The sequence below is a fragment of the Elgaria multicarinata genome, chromosome 7 (genome assembly GCF_023053635.1).
Source record: "Elgaria multicarinata webbii isolate HBS135686 ecotype San Diego chromosome 7, rElgMul1.1.pri, whole genome shotgun sequence".
NCBI lineage: Eukaryota > Metazoa > Chordata > Lepidosauria > Squamata > Anguidae > Elgaria > Elgaria multicarinata.
Window position 1 is genome coordinate 108,260,561 of NC_086177.1, and position 27,386 is coordinate 108,287,946.

The following is a 27,386-nucleotide window of genomic DNA, read 5'->3' on the forward strand; positions in this document are numbered from 1 at the left end:
TGACTGGAACTGCTAGGAAGGCTGAGAAATTGCTTAACCTACCTCTCCCAAAGCAATATAAGATGCATTTTTATACAATACCAAATGTAGAGCAAATAAAAACGTTTAATAATACATAATTAAGAATCTGGTGATGTAAACATGTAGGAACAGAAATTCTATTAAAGAGAAGACACACAAAGACTCAAACAATTCTTGCTTGGTAACTGATATCAAGAAGTAATTGGCAAGGAGGTCTGGATAATATCTAAGAAATGAATGCAGATTTAAAGCCCATCACTCTGGGTCATGGGCTCTTTGAAAAATGAAAAGTTGAAAAACTTAATTCTTGTTGTCAGGGTTTATTTGAAGAATGTTGGATTGCAAGACTTTATTACCCAAGGTTAAAAGTATACGTAGAGGTTTTGTTTTATCATAAATGGTCAATAAACACAGTTTAAAGTATAAACACGATAAAACCTGATATATAGATGTTTAGAAAAGTTTATACATTTAAAGTTTAAGTAGCAAATTTTGATTTGGGAGTTGGCTTCTCAAACACTGGATTCATAACCAATTTTATCTAGCCTGAAAGATATAGGTTTAAGCCTCTTTTGTATGTTTTAATCTCAATAATAATAATAATAATAATAATAATAATAATAATAATAATAATAATAAATAAAAAATTCTAACCCGCCTATCCATCCTGATCGAGGCGGGGAACAACAACAGGTATAAAATACATAAAATATTAATCAAAACAAAATATATATTGTTAAAACTTCCTAAAACATACTAAAAACATACCAACTGTCTCTGCAGAGGCCACCAGTGAGGGAGGAAGCAGCAGCCAGGCACCTCTCCACCGTGCCTGGGTCCAGCTCCAGCTGAGAGCCCCCTCCCTCCTGCTACCAACTGTCTCTGCAGAGGCCACCAGTGAGGGAGGAAGCAGCAGCCAGGCACCTCTCCGCCATGCCTGGGTCCAGCTCCAGCTGAGAGCCCCCTCCTTCCTGCTACCAACTGTCTCTGCAGAGGCCACCAGTGAGGGAGGAAGCAGCAGCCAGGCACCTCTCCACCGTGCCTGGGTCCAGCTCCAGCTGAGAGCCCCCTCCCTCCTGCCACCAACTGTCTCTGCAGAGGCCACCAGTGAGGGAGGAAGCAGCAGCCAGGCACCTCTCCGCCATGCCTGGGTCCAGCTCCAGCTGAGAGCCCCCTCCTTCCTGCTACCAACTGTCTCTGCAGAGGCCACCAGTGAGGGAGGAAGCAGCAGCCAGGCACCTCTCCACCATGCCTGGGTCCAGCTCCAGCTGAGAGCCCCCTCCCTCCTGCCACCAACTGTCTCTGCAGAGGCCACCAGTGAGGGAGGAAGCAGCAGCCAGGCACCTCTCCACCGTGCCTGGGTCCAGCTCCAGCTGAGAGCCCCCTCCTTCCTGCTACCAACTGTCTCTGCAGAGGCCACCAGTGAGGGAGGAAGCAGCAGCCAGGCACCTCTCCACCATGCCTGGGTCCAGCTCCAGCTGAGAGCCCCCTCCCTCCTGCCACCAACTGTCTCTGCAGAGGCCACCAGTGAGGGAGGAAGCAGCAGCCAGGCACCTCTCCACCGTGCCTGGGTCCAGCTCCAGCTGAGAGCCCCCTCCCTCCTGCTACCAACTGTCTCTGCAGAGGCCACCAGTGAGGGAGGAAGCAGCAGCCAGGCACCTCTCCACCGTGCCTGGGTCCAGCTCCAGCTGAGAGCCCCCTCCCTCCTGCTACCAACTGTCTCTGCAGAGGCCACCAGTGAGGGAGGAAGCAGCAGCCAGGCACCTCTCCACCGTGCCTGGGTCCAGCTCCAGCTGAGAGCCCCCTCCCTCCTGCCACCAACTGTCTCTGCAGAGGCCACCAGTGAGGGAGGAAGCAGCAGCCAGGCACCTCTCCACCGTGCCTGGGTCCAGCTCCAGCTGAGAGCCCCCTCCCTCCTGCTACCAACTGTCTCTGCAGAGGCCACCAGTGAGGGAGGAAGCAGCAGCCAGGCACCTCTCCACCGTGCCTGGGTCCAGCTCCAGCTGAGAGCCCCCTCCCTCCTGCTACCAACTGTCTCTGCAGAGGCCACCAGTGAGGGAGGAAGCAGCAGCCAGGCACCTCTCCACCGTGCCTGGGTCCAGCTCCAGCTGAGAGCCCCCTCCCTCCTGCTACCAACTGTCTCTGCAGAGGCCACCAGTGAGGGAGGAAGCAGCAGCCAGGCACCTCTCCACCATGCCTGGGTCCAGCTCCAGCTGAGAGCCCCCTCCCTCCTGCTGTCAACTGCAACTGCTGAACTTTCCAACTAAGATTGTAGTGCCTGAGTTTGCTTTCCTTTCCCCCCTCCTCCTCCTCCCTCCCAATCCCCTTTCCTTTTGTGTCATGTCTTTTAGATTGTAAGCCTGTGGGCAGGGACTGTCAAGAAATACTTTTGTAAGCCGCCATGAGAGCCTTTTTTGGCTGAATGGCGGCATAAAAATGCTTAAATAAAATAAATAAATAAATAAATAAAAGCATCCTAAAAGTCCACTGGATAGGTCTGCCAGAAGAGATCAGTCTTTAAAGCTTTCTTAAATACTAAAAGACTGTTAAGTTGACGAATCTCCTCCGGCAGGCCATTCCACAGAATGAGTTCAAATATATGGGATAGTAAACAATGAAGTAATCTTGTAGAAAATGTTGTGGATAGATATGTCATGGGTGTATCAGCTTCTTTACCAGCTTGTGTGTGGAAGTTCAACAAGTCCATGTACCTGTGAGCTGAACAGTTTAGTCAGAACTAAGCTTGGATCTTCATGAGAATTCTCCTTTTAAACTGTTAAGATCTTGGAATCTTATGCATTTCTTATTGCTGTGAAACTATTATTGAAGTCTACTTGGTTGTATTTTAATGCCATGTTTTATAGTGTGTGTAACCAGGGCCATCCCAAGATTTTTCTCCAGGCTTGTACATTGTGAACTTTTAAATCCAACAAATTTAAGATTTCTGTATACTTTTGGTGATGTTGTGTATTTCTCTATCTCGTTTCACTCCTTGCTGCTAAAAAAATTCTGCTGAATTTTTTATTTGGAATTTGTTTATTTTATTCTGTGATTATTATTGTATTTCAGTGTTTGTTTATAAACCACTCAAAATAGTTTTGCATGGCTGTAAATAATTTTTCTCTGTTCCTCTCACTGTGATGAGTCAGCTGCCCTTTTCCATACTTACAGAAAATTTAACTTCAATTTAGCAAATGCAGGAGTGCTATTTTCTACATTATTGGCCAAATCTGGGCCACTTGTGCTCCCCCAAATAAAGGGTAGTTTATTTTTCATCATCATAATCATCACAGCCACATTAACCCTTTATAACTACAAGGTTAATAGCCCTAGCTCCTTATAATATATTCCTGTGGCAAAAGTGGGACTTTACGTTTCATTATCTGGTTGCTATATCAAAACCAAAATTAGGTCCAACTTCCTTATTATTTTGATTCACATTTCTCAATGATGAAAGTCTGCTCACATTGCAAGATTGAAAAGCGGGGGTGGGGGGAATATGATGACCTCTACTATACTCTCCACAAATCTGTGCATTAGTCATCAGAGTTAAAGCTTTGTCTCTGGAGGACTAAAATCAGCTTCATGTTGCCTGGATGAAATTAAAAGAATGAATCGCCAAGGAATTCAATAGTGATGACTCAGAATGCACTTCATTATTATGGAAATTTTTGTTACAGGTCACCCTATCTTTCCATGCAGCCAAAGTGAGGGTTGTCCCAGAGTTAGAAGTTGAAAAGAAGAAAATGTGGATACAGAAACATTCAGATCAACTTAACTATTGATGTGGATTAAGTTTCTTATACAGAGCTTTTCATGAGCTTGAACTGATTTCTAATGTTCATGACTGGATAAAGTGAACTTTTCAAAATGTTGATATGAACTCTGCAAGGTGATAAGAGTAATCTTAAATATATAAGATATTATATATAGTTATTATATATTTTGGGTGATACAGAAATGCAATAAACCAATAAATATTATGTCACTACTTCTCCTTCACCACCGTTTTCCAATCAGCTGACCAACTCTCTACAGGAATACAACAAAAGGCCAGCTCTTCTCTTTCATGTGTTATCAGCTAAAATTCCCTAGCTGTAGAAAGTCAGAATGTTAGGGAGACGTTTTCTAGTCTACCCTTCTCACCATGAAGCTATCTTTCTATTTATTTATTTATTTATTTATTTTATTACATTTATATACCACCCCACAGCCGAAGCTCTCTGGGAGGTTTACAATTCAGGAAGTTTTTAATATATATATGGATGGAGAATTCAGATATGAAAATCTCAGCTGTCTTTTGCAGGTTCACTGGAGTCCTGGAGATGCATACCACAGTAAGTCATCAGAACTTTAAGATGAGGACATAAAAACCATGCTGAATCAAAGCACAGTCCTACCTAGTCAAGCATTCTGTTCAGACAGTGGCCAACCAGGTGCATGTCCACAAGTAGGACATGAGTGCAACCTCCTGAAGGTCCCCCACCTCCTTCTTGCTAAGGCAGCGGCTGCGGAGGAAGACACACTGCACCTGCTGCCAAAGCAAGAAGCTGCGGATGGGTCTCCTTGCCCATCCATAGCTTCTTGCCTCAGCAGCAACCACAGACAAAGACACGCTGCACCTGCCACCGAAGCAAGAAGCTGAGGATGGGTCTCCTCACCTGTCAGGGGAGGAGACTCGTCCACCATTTCTTGCTGCAGTGACGGCCACGGCACATCTCCCTCTGCAGCTGCCGCGGCAAGAACTGGCAAGCAAATCTCCTCCCCTATCAGTGGAGATCTGCCCACTGGTCCTTGCTGCAGTGGCCATGGAGGGAGACGTGCATGTCTCTGGGAACATGTGGGGTGCCACCACCGAGCGACAGCGTGTGCCTGTCCTGGGAAGCATGTTTCCCGGACATGATTATTTCCCCTGGGTATAGAGTCCTGATGAGCCAGAGCGGCAGGGTTTTTTGCCGCTCTTGCCTCACAACTCTGTAGGCAGGGGAAATAATCAACAGAGCCTACCACATGATACAATAATCAACTCTGCACCACATTGATTATTAGCGTTAGTTATTTTCTAGACAACATAATAGTCAATGGTGTACTATTTAGTCTACCATGGAGTATTTAATCAACTGTTATCTATTGTGTCGTCCAAACCCAGTCTTACTCTGCCTTCAGCTCTTCTTTCTTCTTCTGAGTTCTAGGATGATTCAGAACTTTCAGGGACTACTTGGCTGAAATTATCCTTGGTCAGACATAAAATAGGAACCTAAAATTTATTATTTATTGCTCATAAAATTATATTTGATATATGAAATTTAAACATACAGGTTATTCATATAATATAATAATTCCAAATTTACTAAATTTACTTTTAAAGTTTGTAATTATAATGATAATTTTATGAGCAAACCAAGTGATATTTATTACCTTTTGTGTTTCTAAATTAATCAAATGTAATCAAAGGGACATTAGTTCTGTAAAGAGTAGTAAAAAAGCATTGTATTTTTTTCTCAAAGTGTCTGTTTTTTTCCCACCAAAAATGAGGGTGGTGACCCTTTTTCCCATGGCTTCAAAATATTTTATCTCTTGCCTAAATGTAGGCACATCAATGTATCTTTGCATAATAAGGTGCAGTAAAGATTTTCATCCAGTTGTCAATCTTTTGAATATGTCAAACTTGTATGACATTTGGATTATATCCAATGTTTTGCCATTGAAAATATAAAACACCGTTACAATGAAGACCACAATTTTACATTTTTAATAAATAAAGAAATAAATTTTTCAAGATTCTAAAGACCCTGCAGACTATTGAAAAGATCCTTGGATAATCTGAAATGTCTGTGATCTTAAATTTTACTCCTGGGAACAAATATCCAATAAACACCTCAGCATCCGAGGCATTGGGAGGATAGCTTAGATAAGCTCTCCACTAAATAACACTGCAAATTAATTTATTCTTTGGAAAATCATCATAGATAAGCTGTTTGAATCAAGCCTCTCTGTTTACAAGAAGGTAGTAGGTAACGCAACTCATTTCAAAAGGGGCACCTCAAACTAAAAGGTGTGATTTGTTTCTCCAACATAAAATAGACTGGGTTCACACAACATGATAACTAGGGGTGTGCATGGACCCCCCGCTCCGCCCCGCGGGCCGATCCGAAAATTTTGGATCGGCCCGCTCCGCCCATACTCCGCTCCTCTTCGCTGCAGAGCTCCGGCTCCGAATCGGAGCTCCGCAGTGGAGGGGAGTGGTGCCAGGTAAGGCCGGGAGAGGAGGGCAGGGGGGGTATCGGGCCCTGCCGCCGTCGCCGCACAGGCCGCGACGGCAGCAGAGCCCGGTAAGGGACCAAGGGGGAGGGCGGCCTTACCTGCCTCCGTCCGCGGTCCGTCGGCTTCTTCAATTGAGCCCACGGTTCAACCAGGAAGTCTGGGACGCAGGTAAGGGAGAGGAGGGCGGGGGGCGTTACCGGGCCCTGCTGCTGTCGCCGCTTGGGCGACAGCGACAGCGGCAGGGCCCAGTAAACCTCACTTACCTTTCCGGCGGAGCTCCGGATCGAGGCGAAGGACCGCCTTCACCTCGATCCTCTTCGCCACGCTCCGCCGGCCCCCCAATCCTCTTCGCCTCTGCCTTAAGGGCAGGCGAAGCCCCCCGTTCCGCTTCTAATTCGCCGGTCCGATTAGAAGCGGAGCACATCCCTAACAATAACCAATGGTGGTTTAAATAATCAACGACTTGTTATTTAACCTACCATGGCTTATCGTATTATGTAACTAATGCTTAGTTATTTGGCCAAAATAACCAACGCAAATAACCAATGCTGTGCGGAGTTGGCTATTTGAACCACCATTTGTTATCATTTTGTGTGAAGGGTACCATTGGTCATTTCCTCGGGTACTGTTGGTTATTTTGTCAGCCATAGAGTCACAAGGCAAGAGCAGTCAAAGTGGTGGCTACTGCTCTAGTCCAGCTGGCAAGATAGATTTTCAGCAGCAATGACTGATGGGATACTAGCAGGAGGACTAAGGGGGGAGGAGAGGGCAGGAGATGAGTGAGACAACTCAGCATGGACTAATAGTCAACTCAATGCTGATGCACACCATGGTTGATTATTAGAATGTTGTATGGGGACTACCTTCTAGATAAACAACTACTGAGTTGATTATTATCCCACCATTGACTATTCTGTTGTCTGAACACAGCCATGGAGTACTGCCTTATCAATAGCCAATGAGATTATCGTTCACAGTCATTTGGGTTCCAGTTGAAGACATAACTAAAGCCATTCCCTCTATTATCTTTAGCAATGCTAGTCAGTGCAATAGTCAATGAAGCTGAAAGAGGAGAAATAATAAAATCAGCTACCCTCTGTGGAGAAAATAAGAGAAATACAAAGTTAATAGCCCAAAGATTGGTATGCAATCAAAATTCAAAACAGTTTGTCAAATTTCTGGAACTCCCTGCTGGAGAAGCCTAACTGAAGCCCTAGTGTTTATACAAACATCAAAATGTGCAGTTTTAGACATTTGGAAAATATCCTCTAAAGATGTTAAGATTTGGGGGGGGGGGCATATTCTGATAAGCAAATGATTAAGAGTAGAAAAACCTGCTTAAGAATTGAACTATTTATTTGAGAAAGGTAGGCCTTTGCATGAGGCCAGCCGCCCAGAATTAATGTAAAATCACTATTTGGTAGTTTCAAAATGTTAGTTAACATTCAGATATAAACTATTTAATTCCCAGATCAACTTCAAAAATATGAGCCTTAATCTTGCTCATCTATATTTTTTAAAAAAATGTTTTATTAAATTAACTATCACAACAAGTATAATACCAAATAACAAACAAATGAAGTACAGCAAAGAGCAAGCACAATCCATTACATTCAATTTGTAATATGGTTATTCTCATCTTTGTTCATTGTATACTTTGCTTTCCAGACCCCTTTACCTTAGTCAGGGTGTGAGACCCTCCAGAAGGAGGAGACTGCCATAAGTTGTCAAAAGGCCTGTAACAAGGTATTCACATATCAGATAAAGGATACTATTTTTAAAATTAGAACCCCCTTCTCCTGGAAGATCTACATTCAGCTGTCAAGCACTCGTAAGGCTACATCCCAAATATTCTCAAACCAATTCCTCAAAGTGAACTCAGAACGTGATTTTCAACACATAACTATGACTAGACAGGCCACTGCAAGAAGCAGTTCAAGCAAATCTTTATGTAAGATTGACTTTGGGGTTTGGGGGAAAATAGTTGATATTGGAAAACTGCAATGTAAATGTAAAACTGTGAATGTAAACTACACAGAAGGCCAACACAGAAGTTATGATAGTTATTTATTTACGAATCTTTACAAACCACTTACATCCAAGTTTTGATACCATAAGTGAGCTAGGCTGAGAGAAAAGCATTAGTAAGCTGGCAGGGCCAGCAACATAGGTAGGCATGATGGGATACCTGCAGAAGCCCACTGACAAGAGTGCCCTGAAATTGCATCTCCTCTGCACCATTACAACCTGCTTGTTCACCTGCCTCTTGCGCTAGCCCAGACAATGCTGGTGATGAGACAGACTCTTTCAACAGTATCGACTTACATCTTAAATTCACTGTTCAGGAAGCATGTTTACTCTGTGTCTGGTAAAATAGTGTTAGTTGGCACTAAATTAAAATAAATTATTAAATTTGAAATCTAATGATAGCAACAACGCATTATTTGCAGTTAATCTCCCACTCCGCTGTATTTAATATGACAGTTTGTGGTAACATATCTTCAAAATAGTAACATGTGGGGGGGACGGGACTCCCAATTAGTATCATTTGCCACAATAACCTTTCTCAGAATAAAATTTATGTGTAAAACTGAGACTGTTACTATAGCAACTAAAGACAATTTCAAGACACCACTAACGAGAAACGCAGTATCTGTCACAGAGAAACAAGATGGTCTGAGTAGCCTCATTTTATTTAAAGAATTTGTTACTTTCCTTTTCTTTCTACTCCAAGAAACAGCATAAAAGTGCTGTACAAGAATGTTTAACATCTTCATTGTTATTTTGCACTATACCTACCTTCGACTTAATTGTACTGAATTATAGAAAACTACTTCATCTTTGAGGTATGAATGAAAGGTGAGATCTCAACCACATACTCTCTTAAACTAGCATAGACCTCACTAAGAAATTGGGCTAAGGGCACTTTGCAAGACAGATTCTCTACAACGAAAAATCATTATTTTGCAAAAAAAAAAGCTGAACAGTTAGATTAAAGCAAAGCTACTGACAAGTACACTTTTCAATGTGTTGGGGTTTTATATATATAAGTTAACATAAAATTTACTATGCTTGAACTGCTAGGTAACTTTGAGTGTGTTCATGCGATTATATCTCAGTTTAATAAGCCAAGGAATGAATGAGAATTTTGCTTGAACATGTGACCCCTTCACTCCTCCCTTTGCACAAGCTGGCAAAGAAACCAGCATCTTTTGACAGCATCTCAATTGACAGCATCTTCCCATGTCATCTGAACCCGGTTATCGTTGTGGGAACAAGTTGGAACAACTTCAAACCATGGTTTAATAGCTTGTCTTGCATAATTTCCAAGTTTGTATGAAATGGGGAACTGTAATTCTGAAGACATCCTGATATGTTTATTGGCTTGCACAAAGGGGCTCATTCATACCTCAGTTTTTAAAGCTGAGATTTAATTTAAACTCCCTCACTGTCTAAAATCTCAAATGTCGCAAGTAAGCTATGCAGGGGATTCTAAGATTAGAATGCAAACAAAACCCCAAGTAATTCTAATATACTGTTGAATCTTGCAGCATTACAATATATGAAAAATCTTACTATTTTTATTTTTGCATAAGTTTAAGAATATGAAGATTCCCTAGTCTTCATTGGTCAAAAGGCTGGGTCCAATATCAGGATTAGGAATCTACTCTCAAGAGAGATGGTTCACACGATCACTGCATCCCACCATAGGTTATTTAAGCCCTGGCGGCTTGTAACATATGCCTGAGGCCATTTTGAATATTCAACCCCCAGTGGAGGGTTGCCATCCAAACCCAGGGAACCGGGGCTGTTTGAGGGTTAACAACCATCAAATAACACTACAACAGACCATGGATTATCTGAGGGTTGTTTAACCCTCAAAAATAAACCCTGCTGCCCTGGATTGGTTGTTATGACCAATCATGGCAACCTCCTGCCAGGGCTAAATATTCAAAATGCCCACATGCACACACCACAACCCCCCATGGCTTAAATAAGCCACAGTAGGCTGCAGTGATTATGTGAATCAAGTCATTGTGTCAAGGATTTCCAAAGACTGGAAAAATGAAGATACAACCCAATCTAGGGATGAACATATCAGTCTTTTTCCAACCTACATCAATTTTTCATGAGTTCATTCCTAGGTCAATTCCATCCCATTTCTACATTAATGTGCAATTTCTCTTTTTAAAAATCTGCATGTAAATTTGTATATGAACACTTATTTAAATACATATTTATGAATTAACAAATATGCAGACACTGCAGTGCATGTGATGCAGCACTCCAAAAACTAAACAAAAGACCACAAGTAGAGCATCCAGTTTATACAACTTTACAGGGTTTTTTTTAAAAAAAATATCTAAAAATTTAAATATTCTGGCTTTAGCTTCTCTTTCCCTATGACAAAGCTTTTGCCAAGTCTTGTTGTTTTGAGGTCATTGATACATCTCTTTTGTTTCTACATGCACTACCAACATTTTAGTTTATTTTCTTATTTCCCACACTGATTATTGTAACATTCTTCATGGCGGTCTTCCTGATGGTTTAGTCTGTCTTAAATCCTCCACTTGTTTACACCTTTCTGCTCATTGTTCTTCGCTTTAAGTTCTTCCACCTAGTTTTCAGTGACTCCACTATCTTGTTCCAATGTATCTATTTTGTCTTCCCTCTGTATATGCTTTTCCTCTGAACCTTCTCTCTAAACGTACAAATCTTCTAATTAAACCTAATATTACCACCATTCCCTGCCTGTGTCCCTTTTTCGCCTGTAGTTCCCTATCACCGGAATGCCCTTCAAACTAAAACTCAACTGTGTCCCTTTATTTTTTTTACATTTATTTATATGTTATATGTGTTGAATACATGATTTCTATCCTGCATTTCTACACCAAGGTGTACTCTGGCTAACTACATTCAAAGACTAGGTGACTTTGTGCCACTCACTGACTCTCAGCCGAATCTCTCTATTTTATCCACATAGTGTTGCTGTGAGGATAAAATGGAGGGGAGCTGTATCATGGGCTCCTTGGAAGAAAGGCAGGATATAAATGGAACAAACAAATACAATATTTATCCAGATAGCCTGAGGAAAACAGAGGTGATGACAGTACCTCATTACCCTTAATATGACAGCAAATGAAATTCTAAGGACTCCTACTGAGATACAGACTGTACCAGTTGTTCCTAGAATATATCCTACGAAAACAGCTGGCACAAATGCATCCTACCCTTCAAGAGTCTACATGGGTCGATATGAAATAACTTGTCTTGACTTAACATCAAGCCCACTTAGTTTACAGGAGTTCGTTATTTTCTGGGAAGGCATAATCCCTGCAAAGTGCAATAGTTTGTCACAATTTTCCCAAATCAGATTTTCCCTCTGCCTAGGCATCAGCTCATACTTTTGATGAGTACATAGGCAATATTGATGCCAAAAAGGTTGATCCTTCTGCCATAAAGGATGAATTAATATTATCCTCCCACTTGCTCTGCTAGCTGACATACATTTCAATTTGGAGACAAATGAAAAAGAAAATCTCTGCTTATGCAGAAGGGAGAATAAGTCATTTGGAAAGAATACAGATGACCTGGCAAGCTGTGCCCACCATAGTGTAGAATTATACGTTTGCTTCAAGGAAACAACAATCCAATACCAACTTCTTGTTTCCTCTGATGTCCAGTGACAGATTATACAAATCCTCCTAGATTTCTAACAGCCAGCACAACCTTGTTGACAAAGAAAAGAGCATTTGCAAAGCTATTTTAAGAGTACAAATGAAACAGAGCAAGGTACACATTTAATGGTATACTTCACACATTTTCAAACTGTCCAAATGTTCTTTTTATTGTGATAAACAAAACAGGCAAGCCAGCCAGGTTCCCACAAATAGTTCTTTCGGTTTTATCAGTATTTAATTCTCTCATGCAGGGAGTGGAGGGGGAGAAGAGAATTAAACTAAGGCAGAAATCACTTGATTTTTAGAGAGTAGGTAATTATCCTAAAATGATGGCTGTTGTGACTATTACCAGATGTTTCTGCCTACAGTGATTTATGTTCACCAGAGAAAACTGAGAAATTCTAACATGACTTTACTAACTAACTGACTAACCTAGTATTTCAAAGACTGCTTGCCATTCAAGTGAAGACATTGTTTTGGGACTAAAAACAGTTTAAGTCATTGGGCCTGCAAAGATACTACTTTGTCAACAGTATAGTCAATGCAGTAACAGTGCGAATGAATTCAGCAAGGTTGGCAAAAATCAAACAATAGTGTGGAAAAGACCAGCTTAACATAACACAGCACATATAAGAAGTAACTTAATGAGAACTATGTATTATGAGAGCAGAAGTAAATACATTAGGCAATCAGAAATAAACTGAAAATGTAAGCTAACATTACTACCCCGTACTTTTGATGGCAGCTACAACTGGAGGCGTTCTACTCAATTTGCACTACATTGTTAGTTTCAGGACCATGGATGGTCCCCAGGTTCAGTTTGCAGAGTAGAGAGCATCTATTTAAACCCCTCATTTTAAAAGACTCCTTATCTCAAGTGACATACAACATCTTCCTAAATTTCCTAGGAATACTGTTTTATGCTTATTTTATGAATAAGGTTCATTTTTGACAATTTGAAGTAATTTTCAGTTAATATGCAAACATTTCTAAAAGTGAAAAGTGAAAAGAACCAATGCTTCTGTATGGACACCCAATCCACACTTTGGGGTCTGCAAATAAACAAGCACTGATTTGAAATAAAGAGGTAAATAGGACTCTTTGTTTACTGACACCCATACCTAGTAGCAAGGCTTTATCCATCTCACCAACACAGCAAGCTAGTTTTCTACACAATAACACGTGCAGTGTTTTTTTTTCTCCATTTGAAATTTTATTGAATGTGTGTAAGAATGGAGTTATAAGAGCTTGTTGGCATAGTATAGGGAAAGAAGCTTTGGGGGGCATTGAGTGGGTTTAAATGGATGTATAAGTGATGGGGTAATGTTTATATTAAGGGACCAAGTAGGTATACACACATAGAACACTGTATCAAGAGTTCGCTGCTTTAGTTTAGATAAGGACTGACTAAAAATGATTTGGAAATATAACTTGGTATTGCTCATAAGACATTGGTCATAAGAATTTGTGACTTGTACCAACTGTACGTATTCCTCTTAAGGGAACTAGATGAAAGGTTCAGTGTTATAGAAAGGTGCAATTGTGGTTTGAAGAATCCCTGTGTCCATAAGGACAGAGTAGACCAGACAGTTGACCACATAAAAAGCAGAAGTAATGTCTAGTTTTGATGTCAAAAAGGATGGAACATTCTGGGAAGAGGATGATCTCAATTGCTGACATGGACCAATAGACAGCTATTTTAGGATAAATTAATATGTATTAGGAAGGAGGTCTTTGTTTTTGAGAGGGATATTTAAGTATGAACACAGAGGACAAAGATGTCTTTCCTTTCCCTCAGGCATGACATCTTAATGTTGCTCTGAGCCTAGCATGTAGGCCTCAGTGACTCCTTGGTTGCCTGGGAGAAATGGAAGTCCATCTGCGGAGAAGAGCTCCTTTGCAGAGTCAGTATGAGTCTTGTTGTTGTTGCTGTCATCATTGGTGGGTGGGTGTGTTTGTCTGTGTTTGTCTTAGCAAAAATCTTGTTCTCCAGAAATTTGCCAGACTTGTGAGTATATTCTTTTAATTTGCTTTGCTGAATGGAGGTTGTTGTGTGTTTGTTCAACTTTCTTAAATTGCTATAACAGTTTCATTAAGTTTGTGAGTCTGTGAAGTCAATCATTATGGGTGTCTATGTCCGGATCTTCCTTTCACCTACCATAGTGGGGAGTTTAAGAAGTATTGATGCAAGGTATTGCAAGAACCACACGCTTCCAAGCAGCCTGTGTTCAGTATCTCTTAAAAATAAAAAGACCACCAAGAAAAATCTCCTTACACACTGGTATATCCACACAAAGATTTCTTAGCTCCCATATTAAAAGGGAAAAACCTACTTCAATAAAATAAAATACTGGTTTTTATCCAACGCTGGCCATCTGCCAATGGAATTCCCCAACCTCTCTGCAGCCCCCATGAACAGATTCCCCACCCTCTCTGCAGCCCCCCCCCCCATGCACCTCCAAATCTGCCCCAGAGTGTTGGCATGCATATAAGGGGCTGCAGTGAAGATAAAAGCAAGGGGAAGGTCCATCACACAAGTGGCAACATTCAATTTAACCCACTGACTGCATAAAAACTCATAATTTTAAAGTATGTTCATTCCTATTCTGGAATGTTCATTCTGGAATGAACATACACTGAGCTGTACTAAGACATTTTAGGTTCATTTTTCCTCTGTTTAATTAATGCTTTAAAATCTTCCCTTCTCTACATATCTCAAAGTTTTCAAAAGCAATAGAATAAATGCATATCAGGTGATTTTGTGAGGTTCCTATTTAAAAAGAGGTTTCCATTATAAAGCTTAATGAGAAAACCTGAGCAAACATTGACATCTGAAAAAAGATCATTACTGCCTAAGTAAAGAGAGAGAGAAAAAAGAATGCAATACTATTTTAAAAATGGAGATGGTGCATTATTGTATAAGTCACACAGAGGTATTCTGGATTAGCAGATATTAGCCTTAGATCACTTCCATTTCTGGCAACACAAGACAGGTAAATCAGAGAGAACAATTACAGCTATTAAACAAAGACCTCTCTTCCTGTCACAGTTCTATTCAAATATTCAAAATATGAGCGTATCAGAGACACTTAATATTTATCAGAGAGAAGGAGATGGTGCTTCTCCTGAATGGCCTAAAATTATATTCTTTGTGCTTAAAGCAGGCAAGCTAAAGACAGAGTACGTGCTCATAGTTTAAATGTTGACAGTGAATTGTGTTTTTTAGGGAAGGGGTTTGCATAGCAGTTAATATTTGCTCTATAAAGAGCTCTAGGTGACACCTTTATTGGATAGCGTAATATGTACAGAAGGAAAACTGCAAACACTTCTTTAGTCTCACAGTACTGTTGACAAACAAACCAAAGCTGCTGTAATCAGGACTGAAAACGAGTCACAGAGACTCTTCAGGAAATGTCATACAATCTCCCACTGGTGCTTCTCCTGTTACTGTGAACAAGAAATAATATTTCAAAGCTTTCAAAACGTTAACATACACCTGTATGTTATTGCAAGTTATGTAAATTTGTTCATGTTTACATACAACAAGCCTGCTTTCATTGATATGACTTCAGGAGATGTACTGGAAAAATACATGGGAACCTCAAACAGCCAATTAAGAGGCTCTTTATAGAAGGATGAAGGTATTTCACCTTTCTTTTTAAATAAATAAAGGCCTGCATGAAAGCACCTTTGTAGAAAGCACCTTTGTCAACCAGGGACTAGTTGACATCATCATTTGTGCCCCGTTACATTTATCTAGCACATTTTAAATGTTTAAAGTGCTTCCATATTTATTATCTAAGTGATTCTTCCAATAACTTAACTAGATTAGTCACAGTATCATTATCTATATCATGTGTGGGCATCACGTGGCCCAAAGGTGAGATGCAGCCCTCCCTGGCCTGTTTTGCAGCCCCTGTCACCACTCAAGGTGCCACCGCCAAATTTTGGCAGCATAGCAGCAGAAAAGCCAGATTTCTCCTTCAAAGCAAGGCGTGCAGTGACGGCAAGTCTCATTCTTCTTGGAACACAATTTGTCTTTAGAAACAAGGTGTGTGCTCAATGAGTGCCTTCTTTTAAAGCAGAATTACTGTGTCATCAAGATGGTGTGTGGGTGGAGCCCCTGGTGGACAAAAATTGGGCCCGGAGACCCTCCAAAGTAGACCATGGCTGATCTACACATTACAAATGGGGGAACTAAATCCTAAGACACAGTGGCTTAAGGCCATCTAGTGAATTCAAGACTGGGGTATAATTTGAACAGAAAACTTCCCAGTTCATATTCTTAGCCACTGCAGTACAACAGCTCTCAAGATCTGTGTGAAAAATCAACACATTGGCTATTCGGTCACAGACCCAGCAAATAACCAGTTGTTATTATGTGTTTCCTGAACATCCCTAAACACTACAGAAAATATTTATTACATGCAAAATTTGCTCAGGAAAGGGATATAGATAATTCAGGGGAAGACGCACTGAGAAATCTCAATGATCTGGAATGGTTTAAATCCTCTTCGCAAGAATGAGTTCCACATTGAGGTGACTGTCTCAAAGGAAAGTTACATGGTGAAAAGTAACTTTGAGACAGCCCAAGGGTCATACTGCTTCCAGAAAACTCCCAACGATGTTCCATAATTTGTTACAGACCCTTAATCAATTTTCAAAGTTATCCTCCCAAAAGAGCCACAGCCACTTAGAAACTGATACCCGTGCAAATTTTGCTAATGAATTACAGTATAAATCATATTAGAATAACCATTGCTTCAAATGGTTCTCTCTCCTAGATGGCCACAGATGAGCCAATATTTTATTATATTATCCATAAACAATGGGGAGATGAATGAGCCCTTTTCAATTTATAGCAGCATAATATTTATGTGCCACCTCTGGCATACTGTGTCGCAGAGCCCTTGGCTAGAAACACACTGCCAACTTCTTAATCAAATGGAACCGCTCAGGAAAATTATCTGAGTGTTTTTATATACTATCAAAGAAATAATCTGTTCACATTAAAGTAGAGAGGAAAACAAACTACAAGGATGGCATGCCTAAAAGTCAAGGTATATAATTGTGTCAACATTTCCATAAAATGTGATGATAATGCAGTTGACTGCTCACTTTGCCTTAATAATCCTTAATAAGATGAAATTGCAAAGACTCTTTCAGAGTATACACACAGCTAGCCTTTTTGTGCCCAAAGCGGTTAACTTTTTTTTTTCCAGATTAGAAAAATAAAATACTTTATCATTCCAAAATAAATAAACATAGGAAAGGAACTAATCGGTAATGGCATGCAGTCCACTCCTTTCTTAAATAGTACTACTTTATTTTATTTATTACATTTTTATACCACCCAATAGCCGAAGCTCTCTGGGCGGTTCACAAAAATCAAAACTATGAAGAGCATAAAAACAACCAACAAATTTAAAACACACATACAAAATACGATATAAAAAGCACAACCAGAATAAAACCACACAGCAAAAATTAATATAGGTTAAAATATGAGATTAAAACAGCAAAGTTTAAATTTAAGTTAAATTAGACGTTAAAATACTGAGAAAATAAAAAGGTCTTTAGCTGGCAATGGAAAGAAAACTACTTCCCTTCTCTCTTTATAAAATATACTATTGGCTATACCTTTAGAAAAATGTGTTACATGTTGACCTCAGTTTTCACAATACCAGCTATTTTGTCTGAATGGAGGATGTTTTTATATAAAAATTCAGAAGTGAAAGCAATTCAGACAAAAGTGGGCAAACCATCAACTCAAGTAGATCCTTTCCCCGCCCCCCTTTGCTCTCCCCTATACTTGGATAGACATTTATTTAGTAGCAGCTGCAGTGTGGTTGATGTTAAAGCATTTGAGTATGTAATGGGCAGGAGATACAACCTTCTTTTAAAAAAAAGAAATATCAAGTATAATGACTTTTCCAGTTAGTCCCTGAAATCTGTTTACCACACATCCATAAAAAACACTTTCATAGCTCACTTGAGGTGAACCACAAAAGACAAATGATAGGGCTGATCTACTCAGATCATCACTCTGATAAATCTTTTCAGTAATGAGGTAGTTCAATGCCAGACGATCTGTGCACAGAATTTAAATATTTAGGTAAAATAATATATCTAATACCTTCCACTTTTAATTACAAATGGTTATCATGAAACATGATTTTTATGATTTGATAATCAAGAGCAAAGCATAATACATTACTAAATGTGAGTCTGCATGTAACACTTGTTCATTGGCTATATATCATACATGGCTATTAATCATACATGGTAACTCTGAACTCCTTCATTAAAAACACATTGTAAATACAATATCAAGACAATAAGCCGAAGTGATAATGACTGTAATTATAACACTTTTATATGCAATGCCTGTAAACTGCTACAATCCTAAACAAAAATTCTTGTTGGGTAGCATTTTAACAAATCTGACACTAATGGGAGTTTTCACATATAATGCTAAACCAGCTTTTCCCAACCTCAGATACCCAGATGTTGTTGGACTGCAACTCCCACCCACTCCAACTATCAAGACTGTCTGGGTATGATGGGAATTGTAGTCCAATCGCATCTGAGAGTCCTAAGTTGAGAAAAGCTATGCTAAACCATAGTTTTATGAGGACAGGCGGCAGCAAGCCTTGGGCTTGCATGCTCATCCCTCTCCTCTCGTCCTTCAGCTCAGCTGCAAGAAGATCAGGAGATTCCGCTTCCATCTTAGATTAACCAGAGTGTAACAGGTCATCTGAACCCTAAACTCTAATGTTAACTATGGTTTGATCAAATTAGTTAGCTTCATAAGCCATAGCTTGAAGATGACTTGTTTCTTCTATTATTATTATTATTATCATCATCATCATCATCATCATCATCAATATTTTCTTACCCACCTCTCCTTCTGGATTGAGGCGGGGAACAACATTAAATACAACAATACAATGTAAGTCAAAAACATAAAACTGATTAAAAGAGCATATAAAACTTATACAATATCAAAATAACAATCACAACATCTTAACATTCTTTGATTTAAAATTCATCTGCCATAGTTAAGATCCAAAGCATCCAAACTCCTCATTGCAGCTGCACAACAACAAAACATGGAAGTGCACAAGCCTAAGGTTCCCTGTGAGTCATTCTCATAATACTAAAGGAAAGGAAAGGAACCTCTCGCGCAAGCACTGAGTTATTACTGACTCTTGGAGGGACGCCAGCTTTCGCTGACGTTTTCTTGGCAGGCCTTATAGCGGGGTGGTTTGCTGTTGCCTTCCCCGGCCGTTATTACCTTTCCCCCAGCTAACTGGGTACTCATTTTACTGACCTCAGGAGGATGGAAGGCTGAGTCGACCCGAGCCGGCTGCCTGAAACCAGCTTCCGCTGGGATCGAACTCAGGCTGTGGGGTGAGTTTCAGCTGCAGAAACTGCTGCTTTACTGCTCTGCGCCACACGCCACACATATAATATAATATTATGATATGTGAATGAGAATAAGTGTGGAATCTTTGGTTGAAAAGTTCAACCACAATCTCAAATAAAATTTCTGATACTAGGGGTAGAACAAGAGAGGAGTCAGGAACACGTTGGGGGAAAAACTAACATTGAATTTTGGTTTCTGACATCCAAGTCTTCTAGGCAACTACATGAGCTAAAATGCCCTACTGGTGCTATGTTTTAAAAACAGACGTAGGGCTTTTAGACAGAAACAGTCATATAAAACTGTTTTATATTTCACAGCGTCAGGAGTTCAATTCTCACTTATTTATTTATTTATTTATTTATTACATTTTTATACCGCCCAATAGCCGAAGCTCTCTGGGCGGTTCACAAAAATTAAAACCACAATAAAACAACCAACAGGTTAAAAGCACAATTACAAAATACAGTATAAAAAGCACAACCAGGATAAAACCACGCAGCAAAATTGATATAAGATTAAAATACAGAGTTAAAACAGTATAATTTAAATTTAAGTTAAAATTAAGTGTTAAAATATTGAGAGAATAAAAAGGTCTTCAGCTGTCGACGAAAGCAGTACAGTGAAGGCGCCAGGCGGACCTCTCTGGGGTGCCACAGCAGAGAAAGCCCTCCTCCTAGTAGCCACCTGCCTCACTTCCTTTGGCAGGGGCTCACGGAGAAGGGCCCCTGTAGATGACCTTAAGGTCCGGGCAGGTACATATGGGAGGAGGCGTTCCTTCAAATAACCTGGCCCCAAACCGTTTAGGGCTTTAAATGTCAATACCAGCACTTTGAATCGGGCCCGGACCTGGACTGGCAGCCAATGAAGTTGTAAAAGGACTGGCGTAATGTGATCTCGCCGGCCAGTCCCTGTTAGTAAACGGGCTGCCCTATTTTGTACCAGCTGAAGCTTCCGGACCGTTTTCAAAGGCAGCCCCACGTATAACGCATTGCAGTAATCCAAGCGAGAGGTTATCAGAGCATGGATAACTGTAGCTAGGCTATCTCTGTCCAGATAAGGGCGTAGTTGGTATATCAACCTAAACTGATAAAAGGCGCTCTTTGCCACTGAGTTCACCTGTGCCTCAAGTGACAGTTCTGGATCCAAGAGCACCCCCAAACTACGGACCCGATCCTTTAGGGAGGTGTCATCCATTTTGTACCTTTGAATGAAAAAAACGCAACACCTCACTGAACTTAAGTTTTTAAACTTACCGTTGGCATTCCCCAGCATGCAGAACTAGATCTTCATTGTTCTTTGCACTAATTGTGAGTTCATGTTCTGTTGAGTTGAACACATCAAGGAGTAGATGGCACTGGCGGGTACTATTTGAAGAGATAAAAAGAAGTAGTACTGAGAGGTTAATAATCTATCGTAGAGCTATGGTTTAGGCAATTATTATAAACCCTCTGCTTTGGCATTACGCTGCTTACACCAACCAAGTCAGTGTTCATTTTTAAGTAGCAGAAAGCCCGGCGAAGCTTGAGGCCTGGGCCACAGTTGAAGCCACTGCCCAGACCACTACGGACGCAGGTAAGTGGGGGGGAGGTGGGGCTTACCTGGTGCCAGCACCGCCACCGCAGTCCATGCAGCGACGGCAGCAGAGTCAGGTAAGGGGGCAGGGGGGCTTACCTGTGTCCATAGCGGTCCGCGCAGCGGCATCAACTGCGGCCCAGGCCTCAGGCAGGAAACAGGCCACAGCCTGCTTCCAGCTTGAAGCCTGGGCCGCAGTTGAAGCCGCTGCCTGGACCACTACGGACGCAGATAAGTGGGAGGAGGGGGGCTTACCTGGGGCCGTCACCGCCACCACGGTCCGTGCGGCGGCGGAGCAAGGTAAGGGGAGAAGGGGGACTTATTAAGCCCCCATTTTGTCTCCCCTTCCCCACTTACCTTCCTCCGCCGTCCGCTGTGGAGGAAATTAAGTGGGGAAGGGGGGGCAAATTGGCGGCCTAATATCAATCCTAAGCTCTGGATCTCGCTCTGGATCCAGTTCCATAGAGGATCGGCGGAGGTCCGGATTAACCCAAACTGTTTCAGGCCCGATTCAGAAGGTTCGGATCAGACTCTGAAGCGGTTCGGGGAGGGGGTGCACAGCCCTATTAATGATCACCTTGTTGTACTTACAATAAGCATAGCAGAGGAAAGAATGTACACGTTTAAGTGAGGATTTTAATATATTAGTGGTTGGAACCAGATGATGGCACTGATTCAAGGTTCAGTAAGGCATAGAATGAATGTATGGTGTCACCATGTGATGTTGGGGTTTAAATAACTCAGGTTTGGATGACTGAGCGCACAATGCCCTTTAACTTCTTAATTCTGAGGTAGTTTTAAAATATACTTCTGTCACAAAGTGAGCCAAGAGCATGTCTGACATTTTCTAAGTTTACTCAGTCATTTTGAGAAAGCACAAATCTTTAAAGAATGAAAATCTATTGCACTGCTATCATAACTTCATAAAATCTTTAATCATTGAAAAACTTTCTATAAGCGCATGAATGTATAAAACATTTATCACGGGAATAAAAAAAAGGGGAAAAAACCCCACTAAATTCAATAGAGTACAGGAGATGAGATGAGATGAGAGAGGCAAGTGCTATTGCTTTATTCATTAGTAACACTAAAATAGAAACTCATAAAATTTCATTGAACCAAATGACAGTCTACTTCAGTTTGGAAAGAGGCAGATTTGTTGGGCTTTTGCCATAAGGAGAAACCGCTGAATTCCACCATTTTTTTTCTCCATATGCAAAAGATGTTGCATTTCATTATATATGAACCATATTCACTGAGAGTCAGTGTGATGTAGTAGTATAAGTGTTGAACTGGGACTTGGGAGACCCTGGTTCTAGTCCCCACGTAGCCATGAAGCAAACTAACCTCCCTCACAGGGATGTTGTGAGGATAAAATGGAGAGGAGGAGGGTTATGTACGCCACATTGGGTTCTTTAGAGGAAAAGGCAGGATATATATGTAGGAAGGAAAGGAAAGGAACCTCTCGTACAAGCACTGAGTCATTACTGACTCTTGGAGGGACGCCAACTTTCGCTGACGTTTTCTTGGCAGGCCTTATAGCGGGGTGGTTTGCCGTTGCCTTCCCCGGCCATTATTACCTTTCCCGCAGCTAACTGGGTACTCATTTTACCGACCTCGGGAGGATGAAAGGCTGAGTCGACCCGAGCCGGCTGCCTGAAACCAGCTTCCGCTGTGATCGAACTCAGGCCGTGGGGAGAGTTTCAGCTGCAGAAACTGCTGCTTTACCGCTCTGCGCCACAATAAAAGGTATTTTGTTTATATGCATACTGGATGACATAAACATAAGCCAAGCACTGGCTATCTTCTGTTACATTTTTGCCTGCCCCTCACAAGCCACTGGCTAGGCTGCCATGATGTCCTGGAACATTCACGAGCACTGTAACTACTGAGACAAATGGTTCCATGACCGAATACTAAAATAAATTTTAAAAGGCCACTGCTTCTGTGAAAAAGACTAATTTTGTTAAGGAAATCTTTATGTGATAACTAGGAACAGGAATGTCTGTGTACTTCTTACTGGAAATTGAAAGGCAGAGAGATGGAAAAACAGGTTAAGCAGGTGAACTGGACTGGGGAAATGAACTAGAACAGGTGGGAAAGCTGGGAGCTAAGTAGCAGAAAGCCCGGCGAGGATGGCTTGTCCCAAAGGGACAAGGAGTAATCCTCCAAGTCAGTGATTCTCAACCTTCCTAATGCCGCGACCCTTTAATACAGTTCCTCATGTTGTGGTGACCCCCAACCATAAAATTATTTTCATTCTTCTCTACACGATCCATTGTCATGGGATGGTTTGCTAATGAAAATAATACATAACAATAGCTTTAATAATACAAAAGATGATACATGACATAGTTCAGTCAATACAGTTTCCTAAGACCATCGGAAATATGTGTTTTCCGATGGTCTTAGGCGACCCCTGTGAAAGGGTCATTCGACCCCCAAAGGGGTCCCGACCCACAGGTTGAGAACCGCTGCTCCAAGCGATGATGGTGCAGGACCAGAACAACTAATGGCACTGGTGTCAAGATTATGGCCTTGCCACAGCTCTTTGCACCTGGAGTCACCCCTTTGGAACAAAGAACTAGAATCTTCAGTGACAATTCTGCGTAAGGTTTTGGTGAAGACCAATGGTCAACAAGCTGACTTAATAACAATAAACAGTGTGGGAAACAGAAAGCAGCGATTCCAGTCACAAGAACCATATTAGAGGACTAGCGTTTGAACCGGTTATTTCTTAGGATCTAGTTAGGGAGCTTTGTAGCGCCAGTAACTGATGGGTTAAATACAGGGAGTCAGTAACAACATTTCCTGTGAATATACACGTTTAAACTGTATGTGCATTTTAAATTATTTGCATTACGATTAGGACAGAGCTAAAGGGGTAAAGAAACTGGAAAAATAATGGTTAGGATAGATTAAACCAGACAGAGTGCAAGCAGTCCGAGTATATAACAAATAGTCAAGCACAAGCATATGTGCTAAGAGAGAAATGGTGAGGAGGAAGACAGATGATTGTTTTCTGACACAGCCACTTCAAAGCTTCGGCTGATACGCCAGCTGTGCCCCTTCCTAGAGTTGGCAGACCTAAAGATGGTAGCGCACGCACTGGTAACTTCAAGGCTTGACTTCTGCAATGCACTCTACATGGGGCTACCTCTGTGCCTAGTCCGGAAACTTTAATTAGTCCAAAATATGGCAGCCAGGCTGGTCACTGGTACACCTAGAGGTGACCGCATTACACCAGTTTTAAAATCTCTTCACTGGCTGCCAATTCGTTTCTGGGTGAAGTACAAAGTGTTGGTAATTACCTTTAAAGCCCTACATGGTTTGGGTCCAGGCTACCTGCGGGATCACCTTCTCCCGTACAATCCGCCCCGCACACTCAGGTCCTCTGGGAAGAATCTACTTCAGCTAGCAAAAACTAGATTAACAACTGTTACCCAGAGGACCTTTTCTTCTGCTGCCCCCAGATTGTGGAATGGCCTGCCAGAGGTGATTCGTCAACTTGACAGTCTTTTAGAGTTTAAAAAAGCAATAAAGACTGATCTATTCCGGCAGGCCTATCCAGTGAAATTTTAGAATGTTTTAAGGATGTTTTAAAGATGTTTTAATCATGTGTGGTATGTTTTTAATCACTTTTTAACGTGTATTTTATATCATGTTTTTATACTGTTTGTTTTATACTTTGAATGGTTTTTGTTTTTGTGAGCTGCCCAGGGAGCTTCGGCTTTTGGGCGATATAAAAATGCAATAAATAAAAAAATAAAAATAAAAATAAAGCAATGTGGTTAGCCCAATAAGCAATCATTATCTCATAAAAACTATTGTTTTATTTATAAAGTTGTTTTGAAGACTGATGTTGACAAACAGAGAACGGATATTGTAAATAACTAAAAGCAAAAACTATGTAAATGTCCAAAAGTATTCAAAACCTATACAAATGTGTGATTTTAAGAAACATTAAATTACATTAGACTAAAACAAGAAATCAAAAGTGAAAACTCTGTTTTGTAATTTGTAGCACTAAAGCCAGTGAACGTCTTGCGTGGGCAGTGGATCGATAATCAAGAAACAATTTGTTGTTTTTAAACGACACCTATTCATAAGTTTATGGACAAATAAATTCCTACTATTTTTCATTTTAATGAAGTGTATGAATGAGATATATTTTGTATTGATGATGGGAAACCAATAGAAGGAATCACGAGCGGAAAGCAAGAAGTTTATCTTCAGAACCAGAAATATATAATATAATTGACAGTATAAAAGGTAAGGAACATTTGAAGATAAAAGAGCATTAATGCTTCTATAGCAAACACCCATTTACAAAAAAGGGAGGATTTTCTTTTTTAAAAATCTGGCAATATACTCACTCCCTACCTAAAGATTTATTTACCCATTATATATCTGAACCCAGGTCAGCAAAGGACTTAATAAGATTCTTGACCTCTAACAAAACGCATAACCACAACATGATTTTATATGACCAAGGCCATAATCCAAACCAGCAGCACGCAGTTCTTCTCCACATACAGTCAGAGCTTTGTTGGATATCATTGTAGTAGTTTCCACTGCTTAAAGAAGGGACAATCTGCTGTTAGCTTTCAAAAAGTTTATCTCTTCATTATACTTGTGGCCCAAGTCTGCTGCTGAGGGGCAATACAGCTAACTCACAACTAAATGGTTTGATAAATACTGGTATTTATGCTGGATACTACATATTACGTAAAATATAACACTGCACTGTATTCCATGGAAGTGTTAACTTTGACTGAAATCGACAAACCAATTTAATAAGTACTTTAAAAAGCTCTGTCCTCCTTTTCATATGGTCACCCTATAATGCTGACCAGCCTTTGTTGAGTACAGTGGCTGATATCTGGAATCTGAGAATATGCAACAGCAGTAGTAAAGTAATCTACTTCAGGTTCTGGCAGGAATGAAATAGTTGTTTCACTATTGGTTTTAAGCTTCAGTATTATTGTACTAACATCATTTGCTTATAGAGAGAAATACTTGTCTCAATAACAAACTTTTTTTAAAAAAATCATCAACAACACACCTTGTTGCAGGCAGGGTACTGACACGTGTAAAGAAGACAGATGGTTCCACCTCCACATGAAGCCCCAGAGACAAGTTCCTGTAATAACCATCAACATGTCCGGGACCGCCTGAATATTTGAAATTCAAGATAGCTTCCAATGTCTAGAAAAGTAACAGTAGTAAAGATTAAATCAAGTGTATTTTTCTACATTGTCATATGCAGTTGATTTCCAAACTGTTTAGGTAGCTTCATCTCCTGAACCAAAATAAAAAATGATCTAAGACAGGTCTGCACAGTGTCTGATACATCAAGGCAAATGCAGCCCCTCAGCCATCACACTGCAATGTGGCGGGTACCTAGAAACCCCAGGCAAGCAACAAAAACAAGATTTATTAAGCTCCTCAGAGAGGGCAATTACATGTCTGGTGGGCTGCATTCAATAATTCACATAAACTTTTTTGATAAGTCAGTTTTTCCTTTCTCCTCCATAAGCCTATACCTTAAACATATAATGTACTTTTGTCAACATTCCAACACAAATCATCCCAGATCTTCCTGAAAAATAAACAGAGTCAAGCACTGCTTAATTATTTTATGGGACCTTTTACACAACAAGAGGCAAACTAGAAAAACTTTTTGGGTGTACAATTGGCATTTATTTATTTAAGGATTTTTATGTCGCCATTCAGCCAAAAAAGGCTCTCACGGCGGCTTACAAAAGTATTTCTTGACAGTCCCTGCCCACAGGCTTACAATCTAAAAGACATGACACAAAAGGAAAGGGGATTGGGAGGGAGGAGGAGGAGGGGGGAAAGGAAAGCAAACTCAGGCACTTCTTTAGAGAAGAATATACGTTTCTTGAAAATTTTAAAATCACATATTTCTATGGTAAGATGTGCCACAGACTAATTAGTATTCCATTAGAATAGCTGAACAGAAGTACAAGTTCCTATGAACTTATGAATGCTAATTATGTATGCTTCTAGCAGCACAATCCTATACAGGAAACTAGTCAAGGTCCACCCACACCCCCAAAATTTACAAAATACTGCAGCAGGAAATACTGATTTTCAGCACAACTTGGAGTCTGCTGTATGGAATCTGGATTTGGAGCAGGTTGTTGTACTGAGAGGTAGGAGAGCAGAAGTGGATGAGTAAATATGGAAATGAGGATGGGCTTTAACATTTGTTGAATTGTACTTTAGTTTCTGCTGTATGTATGTGTTTAAAATTAAAGTTTAAAGTTCTGTACATTTGTGTTCTTAGGGGTTCCAGAGTGGGTGAGGTTTAGGCTAGGTCTGGGAGTTCAGGGGAAGCCCCTCCCCTTGATGCTATTCTTGCTGGAAGCTCTCTGTTACTCCCAAAGTATTTA

General features: G+C 40.7%; 1 protein-coding gene across 1 annotated transcript in view; it reads right to left on the reverse strand.

The window, feature by feature from the left end:
* Positions 1-27,386, reverse strand: part of TRAPPC9 (trafficking protein particle complex subunit 9) — a 352,653-nt gene that overhangs the window by 213,994 nt on the left and 111,273 nt on the right. Inside the window, exons 18-19 of the mRNA XM_063131169.1 lie at positions 26,033-26,175; positions 20,649-20,759 (exon numbers count right to left, since the gene is read on the reverse strand). Of these exons, the coding sequence (XP_062987239.1) occupies positions 20,649-20,759; positions 26,033-26,175 (254 nt within the window). The remainder of the gene's footprint in view (positions 1-20,648; positions 20,760-26,032; positions 26,176-27,386) is intronic.